The 15059-nt window shown below is 65.2% G+C and overlaps 2 protein-coding genes across 2 annotated transcripts; both read left to right on the forward strand.

Annotated features, from left to right (window-relative positions):
* Nucleotides 1–980: 980 nt before the first annotated feature.
* LOC127028615 (T-cell activation Rho GTPase-activating protein-like) lies at nt 981–3760 on the forward strand (the record flags this gene model as incomplete). The annotated part of the gene is made up of 7 exons (XM_050914336.1): nt 981–1336; nt 1496–1691; nt 1920–2037; nt 2343–2488; nt 2944–3035; nt 3130–3291; nt 3667–3760. Coding segments are annotated over 7 exons (1164 nt in total), but the record flags the coding sequence as incomplete, so codon positions are not given.
* Nucleotides 3761–7722: 3962 nt separating this feature from the next.
* Nucleotides 7723–11285, forward strand: LOC127028614 (T-cell activation Rho GTPase-activating protein-like). The gene is made up of 10 exons (XM_050914335.1): nt 7723–7728; nt 8178–8276; nt 8507–8668; nt 8753–8862; nt 9022–9217; nt 9447–9564; nt 9870–10015; nt 10469–10560; nt 10655–10816; nt 11192–11285. The coding sequence occupies exons 1-10, from the start codon at nt 7723–7725 to the stop codon at nt 11283–11285; spliced, it is 1185 nt and encodes a 394-aa protein (XP_050770292.1).
* Nucleotides 11286–15059: the final 3774 nt, after the last annotated feature.

Consider the following 15059-nt stretch of genomic DNA (forward strand, 5'->3'; position numbering starts at 1 on the left):
GCCGGCTGGCCCTGCTGCTGCGGGGCTGCTCTCTCTAAGCGCAGCCTGCTTCTTGCAGGATGCTCCCAAGCAAGGGCCTGCGCCGGCCCCATCTGGCAACGCAGGGGGACTTTGCCGCTCGCCAGGTGAGTTTTGGAAAGAAAGGCAACCTCCTGCAACGGCTTGAGCTGTGCTCACTTGTCCCCTGAGTGTCGCCATGCAGGTTGGGCACGCCAAGGGAGGACGTCACCTGGAGCAGCAAGGACACCCGCTGGGCAGCGGCCGCTGGACGTGGTTCTGCGGGGACACGGAGCCTCTGCTGCTGCCCACAGCTTGGAGGAGGGCAGGGCGAGGGCTGGCACAGGCTGTCCCGCTGGCATGCCAGCTCTCAGGAGCCTCCGAGCCCCAGCCGCCGAGCCGGAGCCGTGGCTCCAGCTGCTGGCTCCCTGCCCGTCCTGCCGCACCGCTCAGCACCGCGCTGCAGGCAGGGCAGGGCAGGGCAGGGCAGGGCAGGGCAGGGCAGGGCAGGGCAGGCTCCGGGAGCGCTGGCCTGGCGGTCTGCATTGACGGGCTCTTGCTCTCTTTTCCTTTGCAGCAGGAGGGAGCAGCAGGAGGAGGAGGAGGGGGCTGCCCTGGCCCTTTGCTCTGCGGCGGACCCCGGCCGCTGCCCAGGCGCCAGGGCAGGCGGGCTCCGGCTGCAGCAGGCCACTCTTTGGCCAGCCCCTGGCAGCCGTCTGCGGGGAGGACGGCACGCTGCCCCAGCCCATCCAGGTAAGCCAGCCTGGCCAGGCGGTCCCCAGCCCTCCCTCCGCCTGCTCCGCAGAGGCGCTGGGTGTCCCCAGCAGCTCCGCGCACGCGGCATTGGGCTCTTCACCCCCACAACACGCTTCTGCTCCCAGCCCCGTTTCGGGGCAAGGAGCCGCAGCTGGGGCAGCGCTCTGGCCGCCGCTGTTGGAAGGCAGCTCCTCAGGCAAGCACCTGTCCTCCTGCCTCTCCCGCAGGAGCTGCTGGCTGTCCTGCAGCGGGAAGGGCCGTCGACGGAGGGGATATTCCGCAGAGCTGCCAGCGCCCCAGCGTTTCGGGAGCTGCGGGAGGCCCTGGACTGCGGCGCGCACGTCGACCTGGGAAGCCAGCCTGCGCTCCTGCTGGCCGTCATCTTGAAGGTGAGCGCTTCTGACCTGCAGCTGCGAGAGCTCCTGCAAGGCCTGGAGTGTTCAGAGGCTCAGCTGGAGCCCTTGCCGTTGCAGGACTTCCTCCGAAGCATCCCCGGCAAGCTCCTCGTCAGCCACCTCTACGAGGACTGGATGGCAGCCATGCAGAAGGCCAGCAAGGAGGAGAAGATTGAAGAGCTGAAAGCGTAAGCGTGGCCAGCAGCCTGCCTGTTGAGCAGGAGCCCTGACCGCTGGCTGAGAGCACCCGCAAAGCTGCGCAACACAGCCGCTGCCTCCCACCTGCCTTGGGCAAGCGGGCTGTGGGCAACATCTGCTTTCTTAACGGTGGGTCCCTGTTCCCTCAGGGTGGCCGAGAAGTTGCCTGCAGCCAATCTCCTCCTCCTCAAGCGGCTGCTGGCCCTCCTCCAGCACATCGCCCACAACGCCTCCACCAGCAGGATGAGCTGCAGCAACCTGGCCATCTGCCTTGCGCCCAACCTGCTGAGCCCAGCCAACGAGGACCTGCTCCCGCTGGAGGCCATGCTGGAGGTGACCGAGAAGGTACGCTGTAGGGAGCAGCCGGCTGCAGCCTTGCCGGCCCGTCAGAGCTTGGCTCTTCGGAGGTCCGTGCCTGCCTCCTCTCTGGAGCGAGTGCTCCAGTGGGGTGGCTGCCTGGCAGAGCAGCCCCACAGCCACAGCCTTCTGCGCAGAGGCCAGGGTCAGGAGCGGGAAAGGCCGCTTGACACATTTCCGGCACCTGCGCTGAAAGCAAGGCTTGGATGTGTGCAGGTGAAGGTGCTGGTGGAGTTCCTGACGGACAACTGGAGGGAGCTCTTTGGGGAGGAGCCAGCTGCCCTTTCGTGTCCAGCAGCCGAGGAGTCGCCAGCCCCCCCGGAGAGATGCAGAGGTAAGAGGCGGGACTGAGGGTCGTCACGGCCTGGGGCTTGGGACAGCAGAAACCTCAGCGTCGTTTGTGGCGGGGCTGGGCATCGAGCGTTGTCCTCGCAGCCCCGCTTGTGGCGTGGCCTCTGTTTGGCCACTGCCTCTCGGGGCATGGCCGGTTTGCTCTTTGCAAAGACGAGCTGAAGCCTGCAGACAGGGCATCAATCAGAGGGCGGAAAAGAGAAGCGGAGGAGGGCTTTGGGTGGGTTTTGCTTGAGCTGTTTTTTACTTGCAAGAAGTCGCTTTGCTGCACATGCTCTTGCTTTGCAGAACTGCCTTTGGAAGAGCAAAGTGTCCCTGCAGTGAGAGCAGACAGCGAGCGTCAGGCAGAAGCCTTGCTGCAGGCAGCCCCGTCTCTGCTCGGTGTCCTCCAAGCAGCTGGGGCAGATGTGGGGCTGGAGTCTGAAACGGGAGAGGTACGTCAGGTGCCCAACCACTGGGACAGCGTGGCTGGTGGCGGAGGGGAGTTTCTGCTGAGGCCGAGTGGCTGCTGTGCCTCTGCCTGGCAGTGGAGCTGGTGCGTGTCTGGGTTATTCCTCCACCCGCCGGGATGATACAATGTAAGGAAAAGTGGCAAGGTTGTTTCTGCAAGGCAGTAGGCGTGTGCTGCGGCAGACCAACTGCCGACGAAATCCCTACCAAAAGACAGAGGGGAGCAGTTGTCAACTGGAGAGGGGTTTTGCTCCGGTGCTACTTGGTCAGAGCTTCGTCAAGCCTATTTGGGGGGGGGGGGCGGGGGGCGGGGGGCCCGTGCGAGATGTGGCTGATGCAAAGCAGCCAAAGGGATCTGCTCTGGAGAGCTAAGGTAGCAATTGGGCAAGCAGTGGCTTCGTGCTCTTGCCACCTGCCAACTCTGCCATTTCTGTTGTAGGCACCTCCAGCTTTGCCTCCAAGCAGCCCTGAGAGCGCGGCAGACTCCCTGGTGCGCCCAGAAGAGCTGGCGAGCCTTGCGGAGGAACGAAGGTAAAAAGAGCTCCCTTTGGCTAAACTCAGAGCCGCCTGCAGTGGGTGGTGGCTTTCCCTACCTAATAGCACGGTGGGACGGCAAGGTTTGCAGGCTCTCACCAGGACAAGGAGAAAAAGAGAAGCCGGAAGAGAAGGCAGGCGTGGGGAGAGGAGAGCGAAAGCCGCGCGGCAGAAAAGAGGAGGAAGAGAGAAACCGTTTGGGGGATGGAGCAATGAAACGATGCAGGAAGGTGCAGCAGGTCAGGAAGCCCAGGTGGGTACCAGGCTCTGCTGCCCATCCTTGCCAACTCTCCACACTGCTCTAAGTCAGTCCAAGTCTCTGGCGAGGGACGGTGCCGCGCAGGGTTGGTTTGGCAAGAACTCCACGGCAGCTGCCCAGGGGCTCCCCATGGAGCCCTGCTGCGTGGCCCAGGGGCACTGTGCATCTCTGCACGCGCCCAGGTCTCTAAGGGCATTACCCACGGGGAGAAGGCGCCAGAGCCGCCCCGCAGTCAGCGCCAGCAACAGCTCTCTCTGCTGGGCCCGGCAGAATTCCTCGTCAACGGTGTTCCCCCAAGCAAGGGGAACCAAAGCCTGCCTCTTCCTGCCTTGGTGGATTTAGCAGAGCTTTCGGACTCTGTCGTTGCAGGTGCTGCTGGATCGATGGCCACTGGCTGAAGCGCTGTGACTCCTGGGCCCCCCCACTTGATGTCCACAATAAAAGGATCTTTTCTCTCTTGTGACTGTGTCTGCCATGGGCTGTTCTGGAGTGGGGAGCGGTTGTTTTGTGCAGAATCCTCGGGGAGGAGTTTGGGATGGTGCCTTGTCGCAGCATCCTTTGCAGCGGGCGTCAGGGCTGAGCTCAGGTGCTTTAGGAGGGACGCCAAAGCAGAGAGTCACCCCGGAGGGTGGAGGTTGGAAGGGACCTGTGGAGGTCCTCTGGTCCAAGGCCTCTGCTCAAGCAGGCTCACTTAGAGCCGGTTGCCCAGGAGCACGGCCTGGTGAGTTTTGGGTATCTGCTCGGAGCAGCGCCGTGAGGTCAGAGCGAGGGCAAGGCGCAGGCGGGGCACGGTGGCCAGGAAGGGCTCAAGGTCCTTGTGCAGCCGCCGTCACCTGCGGCTTGCTGTCCCCTGCAGCCATCCTCCTTGCACGCTGCTTGTCGGGCAGTTTCTTCAGACCCCCCTCCCTCACGCCAACGGTAGAGATTCACTTCCACGCTGGGCGCGAAAAATGCGCCAGCTCCCCCAAAAAGCCTTGGAAGCGGCTCCAACAGCAGGCGGACTGCTGAGGCTTTCGTGCATCCCGCTGGGCTACAGGGGATGCCCGCAGCCTGACGGAGGAGGCAGGACGAGCACTCTCACCCTGGGTAGGTAACTCTTTTGCTGAGAGGTTGTTGCGGTTTAACCCTGGCCAGCGGCTGAGCACCACACGGCCGCTGGCTCGCTCCCCCGCAGGGGGATTGGCGGGGGAGAATGGGAAGGGTAAAAGGGAGAAAACTCGTGGCTTCAGCTAAAGAGAGCTTTAGAAGGAAAAGAGAAACGGAAGGAAAAAACCCAACAAACAAGAAAGAGTGGGGAAAAGAAAGCCCAAGAAAAACAAGGGATGCAAAAGAAAGCAACTGCTCCCCACCAACCGACCGATGGCCAGCCAGTCCCCGAGCAAGGGCAGCCCCCGCCATCCTCCACCCCCCGGTTTTAGTGCTGAGCACGGCCTCCTGTGCTGTGGGATACCCCTTTGGGGAGTTGGGGCCAGATGTCCCCGCCGTGTCCCCTCCCAGCGCCTTGGGCACCCGCAGCCTGCTCGCTGGCGGGGCAGTCGGAGGAGCAGAAGAGCCCTTGGTGCTGTGCAAGCACCGCTCAGCACTAACTCGCACGCCCCTGGCTTCTCAAGGCTGTTTTCAGCACAGACACAAAACAGACAAGCTCCTAGGAAGGACTTGAATGAGGAAGCTCATCAGACGGTCACCGTTCCGCTCTTCTTTTGCTCCGTCTTAAAACTCCCCTGGCCTTCCCTAGGCCGTGGCAGCACTTGAGGCTGGTCTAGGTTCTGCCAGACCTCCTGGGGCACGACGCTCCGAGCAAGACCAGCCCTCAGACATCCCCGGCCCGGCACACCTGGGGGAAAGGCTGGAGCAAAGAAGAGGTACCCTTGGAGCAAGAGGCTCCGCTTCGATCAGCAATCAGGTGGCAGAGGGGGACATTAGAGAAGACTTGAGCAAAGTGCAAGTCCCTGATGGGCCCCGATGGGGTGCACCCTCAAGTGCTGAGGGAGCTGGCAGATGGGCTTGTGAGGCCACTGCAAAAGGGAGATGTGCCTGAGCGCTGGAAGAAAGCAAACACCACCTGGGCTGAGGAGCAGTGCACTGGATGGCAAAGTGGCTGAGCGGGCGGGCGCGGAGGGGGGTGGCCAGTGGCACCGAGTCTCGTTGGAGGCCAGGAACCAGCACTGAAGCCCAAGGCAAGGGGCACTGGCAGCAGGTGCAGGGGGGTGGCCCTTCCCCTCTGCTGTGTCCTGCTCTGGGCTGCCCAGGGCAAGACAGACACGGCCAGACTGGAGAGAACCCCCCCCGCACTGCCCCCCCCACTGCCCCCCCCACTGTCCGTTGGCCTCGGAATGTTGGTCCGCTGGAGCCAACAGCCACCAGAGACAGCAGCACGGAGCTGTGCTGGCACGCAGCAGCGCTGCGAGGAGGCAGGCTCTGCCCGACACCACTGCCCCGCCACCGCCACCAGCACCCCGCTTCTCATCCTCGCTGTCGCCGGCTGCGCCGCATCCTTGCTGTGTGGCGAGGGTCCTCCTGTCCCGGGCGGGATGGGCCAGGCCAGCTGCTGCTGCGGCTCCAGGTGGGCTCCCCCCGCGGCTCGGGGACACGCGGGCACGCCCGCGCCCCGCAGCAGACCCCTTGCTCATGCCCGCCGCTCTCTGCTCTGCAGGGAGGCTCTCACCGACGCCGAGACGGTGCTGAGCGCGGACGTGCGGCTGACCCGGGGCCGCAAGAGGAGCGAGAGGCGCCTTCTCCTCCTCCAGGAGGAACTGGTCGTCGCCAAGTTGCAGTAAGACCCTCAGAGCCCAGCTGCCTTGCCCCCAGCCCTGGCCCTGGCACCAGCACAGGGACCCCCTGGCACCAGCCCCAGGCCCCGCCACCTTGCTGCTCGATGCACCAACCTCCCTCCCAACGGCAGGCGGGGGACAGGGCTCTGCCCGCGCGGACCCCAAGGAGGCCACCTCCAGCTCCCTGCCTGCCTCTCTTCTCCGCAGACGCGGCACCAGCCTGCGCCCACAGCTCCGCCTGGCCCTGGACCAGCTGTGGGTGCTGAGCGGCGGGAAGGAGGCAGCGCGGGAGGAAGAAGAGCAGGAGGAGGAAGGCAGCGATGAGGACAGCACCTCCCTCATCCTCGTCTGGCCCACCGGCTCCTGTGTTGCCACCTTCGGGTGAGTGGTGGTGCCACGTGCCACGGCAGGGCACGCGAGGTTCCCAAGCATGGCCAGGCGGCCGTGCTGGGAGTGGCCTCTGCCCTGCGGGCAGAGCCCGGGCAGGGAGCAGGCAGCGTGCTGGCAGGGAGGGATGGGGGGGCATTTGCACGTCCTGCATGCCCTGGTCCCCTTTTGGTCCCCAGCAGGCAAGGGCAAAAGCGGCTGCTCTGGCAGGACAGCGGGAGCCAGGGCTTGGGCGGCGCCTCTGTCCTGCCCCCCGGGGCTTCCTCCTGCCCCCGTGCCCTTCCCCACGGGGCAGGGCTCTGCAGGCGCCCGCCTCTGCCCACGGGCTGGCGGGCAGCGGGGCCTCACGCTGCTTCTCCTCTCTTTCTGCAGCTCCCGGGCGCTGAAGGAGCTGTGGCTGGGCACACTGCTGGGGTAAGGCGGGGGGATGCTCCAGGCGCAGCCGGACGGGGCAACACAGCTCCCCAGCTGGGGACACGTGCCCCCGCGCCTGCGGGCAGCTCTCGGGCAGAGCTGCCGGACAAGAGAGAAGAGGCAGCTTGGGCTCAGCCACCTCTCTCCCTGTCCCTTCCCGCTGCACAGGATACCAGAAGGAGCCAAGAGAGCCCGGGTCACCCGTCTCCCGTCGCTCCAACTCCTCGAGAAGGAGCTGAGCCGCCGTCAAGCCGTGAGTGTCTCTCTGGTCTGGGCTCTGTCCGCGAGCAGTGCTCCTCCAGCCGAGCAGCAGAGGCATCGCTGCTCACCTTCTTGCACTCCTCCTCTCTTGCCCAGTGGAGGACATTCAGCGCCAGGAGCCTGGAGAGGCTGATGGAGGGCCAGGCAGAGGTGAGCCTGTCTGCCTTGCACGCGCCTCCGGCCGTGCCAGGATGTGCGGCGAGTGGGGTGAGCTTGTGCGGGAGGGAGGGTCCCGTGGTGGCAGTCGGGGAGCGGAGAGGGTTGGGGAGCCAGCAGGAACGTCGGCACGTCCTCGCTGGCGGCGCTGGCAGGAAAGCTGCCGCGCGGGGCAGAGAGCCCGGGAGGCCAGAGGCTGCCAGCTCTGCCGCGCTCAGGCTGCTGGTGCCGGCTGGCAGGTCGCCGGTGGCCCGTGCTGCTGCGGGGCTGCTCTCTAAGCGCAGCCTGCTTCTTGCAGGATGCTCCCAAGCAAGGGCCTGCGCCGGCCCCATCTGGCAACGCAGGGGGACTTTGCCGCTCGCCAGGTGAGTTTTGGAAAGAAAGGCAACCTCCTGCAACGGCTTGAGCTGTGCTCACTTGTCCCCTGAGTGTCGCCATGCAGGTTGGGCACGCCAAGGGAGGACGTCACCTGGAGCAGCAAGGACACCCGCTGGGCAGCGGCCGCTGGACGTGGTTCTGCGGGGACACGGAGCCTCTGCTGCTGCCCACAGCTTGGAGGAGGGCAGGGCGAGGGCTGGCACAGGCTGTCCCGCTGGCATGCCAGCTCTCAGGAGCCTCCGAGCCCCAGCCGCCGAGCCGGAGCCGTGGCTCCAGCTGCTGGCTCCCTGCCCGTCCTGCCGCACCGCTCAGCACCGCGCTGCAGGCAGGGCAGGGCAGGGCAGGGCAGGGCAGGGCAGGGCAGGGCAGGGCAGGCTCCGGGAGCGCTGGCCTGGCGGTCTGCATTGACGGGCTCTTGCTCTCTTTTCCTTTGCAGCAGGAGGGAGCAGCAGGAGGAGGAGGAGGGGGCTGCCCTGGCCCTTTGCTCTGCGGCGGACCCCGGCCGCTGCCCAGGCGCCAGGGCAGGCGGGCTCCGGCTGCAGCAGGCCACTCTTTGGCCAGCCCCTGGCAGCCGTCTGCGGGGAGGACGGCACGCTGCCCCAGCCCATCCAGGTAAGCCAGCCTGGCCAGGCGGTCCCCAGCCCTCCCTCCGCCTGCTCCGCAGAGGCGCTGGGTGTCCCCAGCAGCTCCGCGCACGCGGCATTGGGCTCTTCACCCCCACAACACGCTTCTGCTCCCAGCCCCGTTTCGGGGCAAGGAGCCGCAGCTGGGGCAGCGCTCTGGCCGCCGCTGTTGGAAGGCAGCTCCTCAGGCAAGCACCTGTCCTCCTGCCTCTCCCGCAGGAGCTGCTGGCTGTCCTGCAGCGGGAAGGGCCGTCGACGGAGGGGATATTCCGCAGAGCTGCCAGCGCCCCAGCGTTTCGGGAGCTGCGGGAGGCCCTGGACTGCGGCGCGCACGTCGACCTGGGAAGCCAGCCTGCGCTCCTGCTGGCCGTCATCTTGAAGGTGAGCGCTTCTGACCTGCAGCTGCGAGAGCTCCTGCAAGGCCTGGAGTGTTCAGAGGCTCAGCTGGAGCCCTTGCCGTTGCAGGACTTCCTCCGAAGCATCCCCGGCAAGCTCCTCGTCAGCCACCTCTACGAGGACTGGATGGCAGCCATGCAGAAGGCCAGCAAGGAGGAGAAGATTGAAGAGCTGAAAGCGTAAGCGTGGCCAGCAGCCTGCCTGTTGAGCAGGAGCCCTGACCGCTGGCTGAGAGCACCCGCAAAGCTGCGCAACACAGCCGCTGCCTCCCACCTGCCTTGGGCAAGCGGGCTGTGGGCAACATCTGCTTTCTTAACGGTGGGTCCCTGTTCCCTCAGGGTGGCCGAGAAGTTGCCTGCAGCCAATCTCCTCCTCCTCAAGCGGCTGCTGGCCCTCCTCCAGCACATCGCCCACAACGCCTCCACCAGCAGGATGAGCTGCAGCAACCTGGCCATCTGCCTTGCGCCCAACCTGCTGAGCCCAGCCAACGAGGACCTGCTCCCGCTGGAGGCCATGCTGGAGGTGACCGAGAAGGTACGCTGTAGGGAGCAGCCGGCTGCAGCCTTGCCGGCCCGTCAGAGCTTGGCTCTTCGGAGGTCCGTGCCTGCCTCCTCTCTGGAGCGAGTGCTCCAGTGGGGTGGCTGCCTGGCAGAGCAGCCCCACAGCCACAGCCTTCTGCGCAGAGGCCAGGGTCAGGAGCGGGAAAGGCCGCTTGACACATTTCCCGGCACCTGCGCTGAAAGCAAGGCTTGGATGTGTGCAGGTGAAGGTGCTGGTGGAGTTCCTGACGGACAACTGGAGGGAGCTCTTTGGGGAGGAGCCAGCTGCCCTTTCGTGTCCAGCAGCCGAGGAGTCGCCAGCCCCCCCGGAGAGATGCAGAGGTAAGAGGCGGGACTGAGGGTCGTCACGGCCTGGGGCTTGGGACAGCAGAAACCTCAGCGTCGTTTGTGGCGGGGCTGGGCATCGAGCGTTGTCCTCGCAGCCCCGCTTGTGGCGTGGCCTCTGTTTGGCCACTGCCTCTCGGGGCATGGCCGGTTTGCTCTTTGCAAAGACGAGCTGAAGCCTGCAGACAGGGCATCAATCAGAGGGCGGAAAAGAGAAGCGGAGGAGGGCTTTGGGTGGGTTTTGCTTGAGCTGTTTTTTACTTGCAAGAAGTCGCTTTGCTGCACATGCTCTTGCTTTGCAGAACTGCCTTTGGAAGAGCAAAGTGTCCCTGCAGTGAGAGCAGACAGCGAGCGTCAGGCAGAAGCCTTGCTGCAGGCAGCCCCGTCTCTGCTCGGTGTCCTCCAAGCAGCTGGGGCAGATGTGGGGCTGGAGTCTGAAACGGGAGAGGTACGTCAGGTGCCCAACCACTGGGACAGCGTGGCTGGTGGCGGAGGGGAGTTTCTGCTGAGGCCGAGTGGCTGCTGTGCCTCTGCCTGGCAGTGGAGCTGGTGCGTGTCTGGGTTATTCCTCCACCCGCCGGGATGATACAATGTAAGGAAAAGTGGCAAGGTTGTTTCTGCAAGGCAGTAGGCGTGTGCTGCGGCAGACCAACTGCCGACGAAATCCCTACCAAAAGACAGAGGGGAGCAGTTGTCAACTGGAGAGGGGTTTTGCTCCGGTGCTACTTGGTCAGAGCTTCGTCAAGCCTATTTGGGGGGGGGGCGGGGGGCGGGGGGCCCGTGCGAGATGTGGCTGATGCAAAGCAGCCAAAGGGATCTGCTCTGGAGAGCTAAGGTAGCAATTGGGCAAGCAGTGGCTTCGTGCTCTTGCCACCTGCCAACTCTGCCATTTCTGTTGTAGGCACCTCCAGCTTTGCCTCCAAGCAGCCCTGAGAGCGCGGCAGACTCCCTGGTGCGCCCAGAAGAGCTGGCGAGCCTTGCGGAGGAACGAAGGTAAAAAGAGCTCCCTTTGGCTAAACTCAGAGCCGCCTGCAGTGGGTGGTGGCTTTCCCTACCTAATAGCACGGTGGGACGGCAAGGTTTGCAGGCTCTCACCAGGACAAGGAGAAAAAGAGAAGCCGGAAGAGAAGGCAGGCGTGGGGAGAGGAGAGCGAAAGCCGCGCGGCAGAAAAGAGGAGGAAGAGAGAAACCGTTTGGGGGATGGAGCAATGAAACGATGCAGGAAGGTGCAGCAGGTCAGGAAGCCCAGGTGGGTACCAGGCTCTGCTGCCCATCCTTGCCAACTCTCCACACTGCTCTAAGTCAGTCCAAGTCTCTGGCGAGGGACGGTGCCGCGCAGGGTTGGTTTGGCAAGAACTCCACGGCAGCTGCCCAGGGGCTCCCCATGGAGCCCTGCTGCGTGGCCCAGGGGCACTGTGCATCTCTGCACGCGCCCAGGTCTCTAAGGGCATTACCCACGGGGAGAAGGCGCCAGAGCCGCCCCGCAGTCAGCGCCAGCAACAGCTCTCTCTGCTGGGCCCGGCAGAATTCCTCGTCAACGGTGTTCCCCCAAGCAAGGGGAACCAAAGCCTGCCTCTTCCTGCCTTGGTGGATTTAGCAGAGCTTTCGGACTCTGTCGTTGCAGGTGCTGCTGGATCGATGGCCACTGGCTGAAGCGCTGTGACTCCTGGGCCCCCCCACTTGATGTCCACAATAAAAGGATCTTTTCTCTCTTGTGACTGTGTCTGCCATGGGCTGTTCTGGAGTGGGGAGCGGTTGTTTTGTGCAGAATCCTCGGGGAGGAGTTTGGGATGGTGCCTTGTCGCAGCATCCTTTGCAGCGGGCGTCAGGGCTGAGCTCAGGTGCTTTAGGAGGGACGCCAAAGCAGAGAGTCACCCCGGAGGGTGGAGGTTGGAAGGGACCTGTGGAGGTCCTCTGGTCCAAGGCCTCTGCTCAAGCAGGCTCACTTAGAGCCGGTTGCCCAGGAGCACGGCCTGGTGAGTTTTGGGTATCTGCTCGGAGCAGCGCCGTGAGGTCAGAGCGAGGGCAAGGCGCAGGCGGGGCACGGTGGCCAGGAAGGGCTCAAGGTCCTTGTGCAGCCGCCGTCACCTGCGGCTTGCTGTCCCCTGCAGCCATCCTCCTTGCACGCTGCTTGTCGGGCAGTTTCTTCAGACCCCCCTCCCTCACGCCAACGGTAGAGATTCACTTCCACGCTGGGCGCGAAAAATGCGCCAGCTCCCCCAAAAAGCCTTGGAAGCGGCTCCAACAGCAGGCGGACTGCTGAGGCTTTCGTGCATCCCGCTGGGCTACAGGGGATGCCCGCAGCCTGACGGAGGAGGCAGGACGAGCACTCTCACCCTGGGTAGGTAACTCTTTTGCTGAGAGGTTGTTGCGGTTTAACCCTGGCCAGCGGCTGAGCACCACACGGCCGCTGGCTCGCTCCCCCGCAGGGGGATTGGCGGGGGAGAATGGGAAGGGTAAAAGGGAGAAAACTCGTGGCTTCAGCTAAAGAGAGCTTTAGAAGGAAAAGAGAAACGGAAGGAAAAAACCCAACAAACAAGAAAGAGTGGGGAAAAGAAAGCCCAAGAAAAACAAGGGATGCAAAAGAAAGCAACTGCTCCCCACCAACCGACCGATGGCCAGCCAGTCCCCGAGCAAGGGCAGCCCCCGCCATCCTCCACCCCCCGGTTTTAGTGCTGAGCACGGCCTCCTGTGCTGTGGGATACCCCTTTGGGGAGTTGGGGCCAGATGTCCCCGCCGTGTCCCCTCCCAGCGCCTTGGGCACCCGCAGCCTGCTCGCTGGCGGGGCAGTCGGAGGAGCAGAAGAGCCCTTGGTGCTGTGCAAGCACCGCTCAGCACTAACTCGCACGCCCCTGGCTTCTCAAGGCTGTTTTCAGCACAGACACAAAACAGACAAGCTCCTAGGAAGGACTTGAATGAGGAAGCTCATCAGACGGTCACCGTTCCGCTCTTCTTTTGCTCCGTCTTAAAACTCCCCTGGCCTTCCCTAGGCCGTGGCAGCACTTGAGGCTGGTCTAGGTTCTGCCAGACCTCCTGGGGCACGACGCTCCGAGCAAGACCAGCCCTCAGACATCCCCGGCCCGGCACACCTGGGGGAAAGGCTGGAGCAAAGAAGAGGTACCCTTGGAGCAAGAGGCTCCGCTTCGATCAGCAATCAGGTGGCAGAGGGGGACATTAGAGAAGACTTGAGCAAAGTGCAAGTCCCTGATGGGCCCCGATGGGGTGCACCCTCAAGTGCTGAGGGAGCTGGCAGATGGGCTTGTGAGGCCACTGCAAAAGGGAGATGTGCCTGAGCGCTGGAAGAAAGCAAACACCACCTGGGCTGAGGAGCAGTGCACTGGATGGCAAAGTGGCTGAGCGGGCGGGCGCGGAGGGGGGTGGCCAGTGGCACCGAGTCTCGTTGGAGGCCAGGAACCAGCACTGAAGCCCAAGGCAAGGGGCACTGGCAGCAGGTGCAGGGGGGTGGCCCTTCCCCTCTGCTGTGTCCTGCTCTGGGCTGCCCAGGGCAAGACAGACACGGCCAGACTGGAGAGAACCCCCCCCGCACTGCCCCCCCCACTGCCCCCCCCACTGTCCGTTGGCCTCGGAATGTTGGTCCGCTGGAGCCAACAGCCACCAGAGACAGCAGCACGGAGCTGTGCTGGCACGCAGCAGCGCTGCGAGGAGGCAGGCTCTGCCCGACACCACTGCCCCGCCACCGCCACCAGCACCCCGCTTCTCATCCTCGCTGTCGCCGGCTGCGCCGCATCCTTGCTGTGTGGCGAGGGTCCTCCTGTCCCGGGCGGGATGGGCCAGGCCAGCTGCTGCTGCGGCTCCAGGTGGGCTCCCCCCGCGGCTCGGGGACACGCGGGCACGCCCGCGCCCCGCAGCAGACCCCTTGCTCATGCCCGCCGCTCTCTGCTCTGCAGGGAGGCTCTCACCGACGCCGAGACGGTGCTGAGCGCGGACGTGCGGCTGACCCGGGGCCGCAAGAGGAGCGAGAGGCGCCTTCTCCTCCTCCAGGAGGAACTGGTCGTCGCCAAGTTGCAGTAAGACCCTCAGAGCCCAGCTGCCTTGCCCCCAGCCCTGGCCCTGGCACCAGCACAGGGACCCCCTGGCACCAGCCCCAGGCCCCGCCACCTTGCTGCTCGATGCACCAACCTCCCTCCCAACGGCAGGCGGGGGACAGGGCTCTGCCCGCGCGGACCCCAAGGAGGCCACCTCCAGCTCCCTGCCTGCCTCTCTTCTCCGCAGACGCGGCACCAGCCTGCGCCCACAGCTCCGCCTGGCCCTGGACCAGCTGTGGGTGCTGAGCGGCGGGAAGGAGGCAGCGCGGGAGGAAGAAGAGCAGGAGGAGGAAGGCAGCGATGAGGACAGCACCTCCCTCATCCTCGTCTGGCCCACCGGCTCCTGTGTTGCCACCTTCGGGTGAGTGGTGGTGCCACGTGCCACGGCAGGGCACGCGAGGTTCCCAAGCATGGCCAGGCGGCCGTGCTGGGAGTGGCCTCTGCCCTGCGGGCAGAGCCCGGGCAGGGAGCAGGCAGCGTGCTGGCAGGGAGGGATGGGGGGGGCATTTGCACGTCCTGCATGCCCTGGTCCCCTTTTGGTCCCCAGCAGGCAAGGGCAAAAGCGGCTGCTCTGGCAGGACAGCGGGAGCCAGGGCTTGGGCGGCGCCTCTGTCCTGCCCCCCGGGGCTTCCTCCTGCCCCCGTGCCCTTCCCCACGGGGCAGGGCTCTGCAGGCGCCCGCCTCTGCCCACGGGCTGGCGGGCAGCGGGGCCTCACGCTGCTTCTCCTCTCTTTCTGCAGCTCCCGGGCGCTGAAGGAGCTGTGGCTGGGCACACTGCTGGGGTAAGGCGGGGGGATGCTCCAGGCGCAGCCGGACGGGGCAACACAGCTCCCCAGCTGGGGACACGTGCCCCCGCGCCTGCGGGCAGCTCTCGGGCAGAGCTGCCGGACAAGAGAGAAGAGGCAGCTTGGGCTCAGCCACCTCTCTCCCTGTCCCTTCCCGCTGCACAGGATACCAGAAGGAGCCAAGAGAGCCCGGGTCACCCGTCTCCCGTCGCTCCAACTCCTCGAGAAGGAGCTGAGCCGCCGTCAAGCCGTGAGTGTCTCTCTGGTCTGGGCTCTGTCCGCGAGCAGTGCTCCTCCAGCCGAGCAGCAGAGGCATCGCTGCTCACCTTCTTGCACTCCTCCTCTCTTGCCCAGTGGAGGACATTCAGCGCCAGGAGCCTGGAGAGGCTGATGGAGGGCCAGGCAGAGGTGAGCCTGTCTGCCTTGCACGCGCCTCCGGCCGTGCCAGGATGTGCGGCGAGTGGGGTGAGCTTGTGCGGGAGGGAGGGGTCCCGTCGGTGGCAGTCGGGGACGGAGCGGAGAGGGTTGGGGAGCCAGCAGGAACGTCGGCACGTCCTCGCTGGCGGCGCTGGCAGGAAAGCTGCCGCGCGGGGCAGAGAGCCCGGGAGGCCAGAGGCTGCCAGCTCTGCCGCGCTCAGGCTGCTGGTGCCGCTGGCAGCTC

The sequence above is a fragment of the Gymnogyps californianus genome, unplaced genomic scaffold (assembly GCF_018139145.2).
Source record: "Gymnogyps californianus isolate 813 unplaced genomic scaffold, ASM1813914v2 HiC_scaffold_369, whole genome shotgun sequence".
In the NCBI taxonomy this organism is placed as follows: Eukaryota; Metazoa; Chordata; class Aves; order Accipitriformes; family Cathartidae; genus Gymnogyps; species Gymnogyps californianus.

Excerpts from the sequence above, each read along its gene's own strand:
- LOC127028614 (XM_050914335.1), top strand. Across the intron at positions 8,277-8,506 it reads CGCTGCCCCAGCCCATCCAG|GAGCTGCTGGCTGTCCTGCA; the intron begins GTAAGCCAGCCT and ends CCTCTCCCGCAG. Across the intron at positions 9,565-9,869 it reads CCCCCCGGAGAGATGCAGAG|AACTGCCTTTGGAAGAGCAA; the intron begins GTAAGAGGCGGG and ends CTTGCTTTGCAG.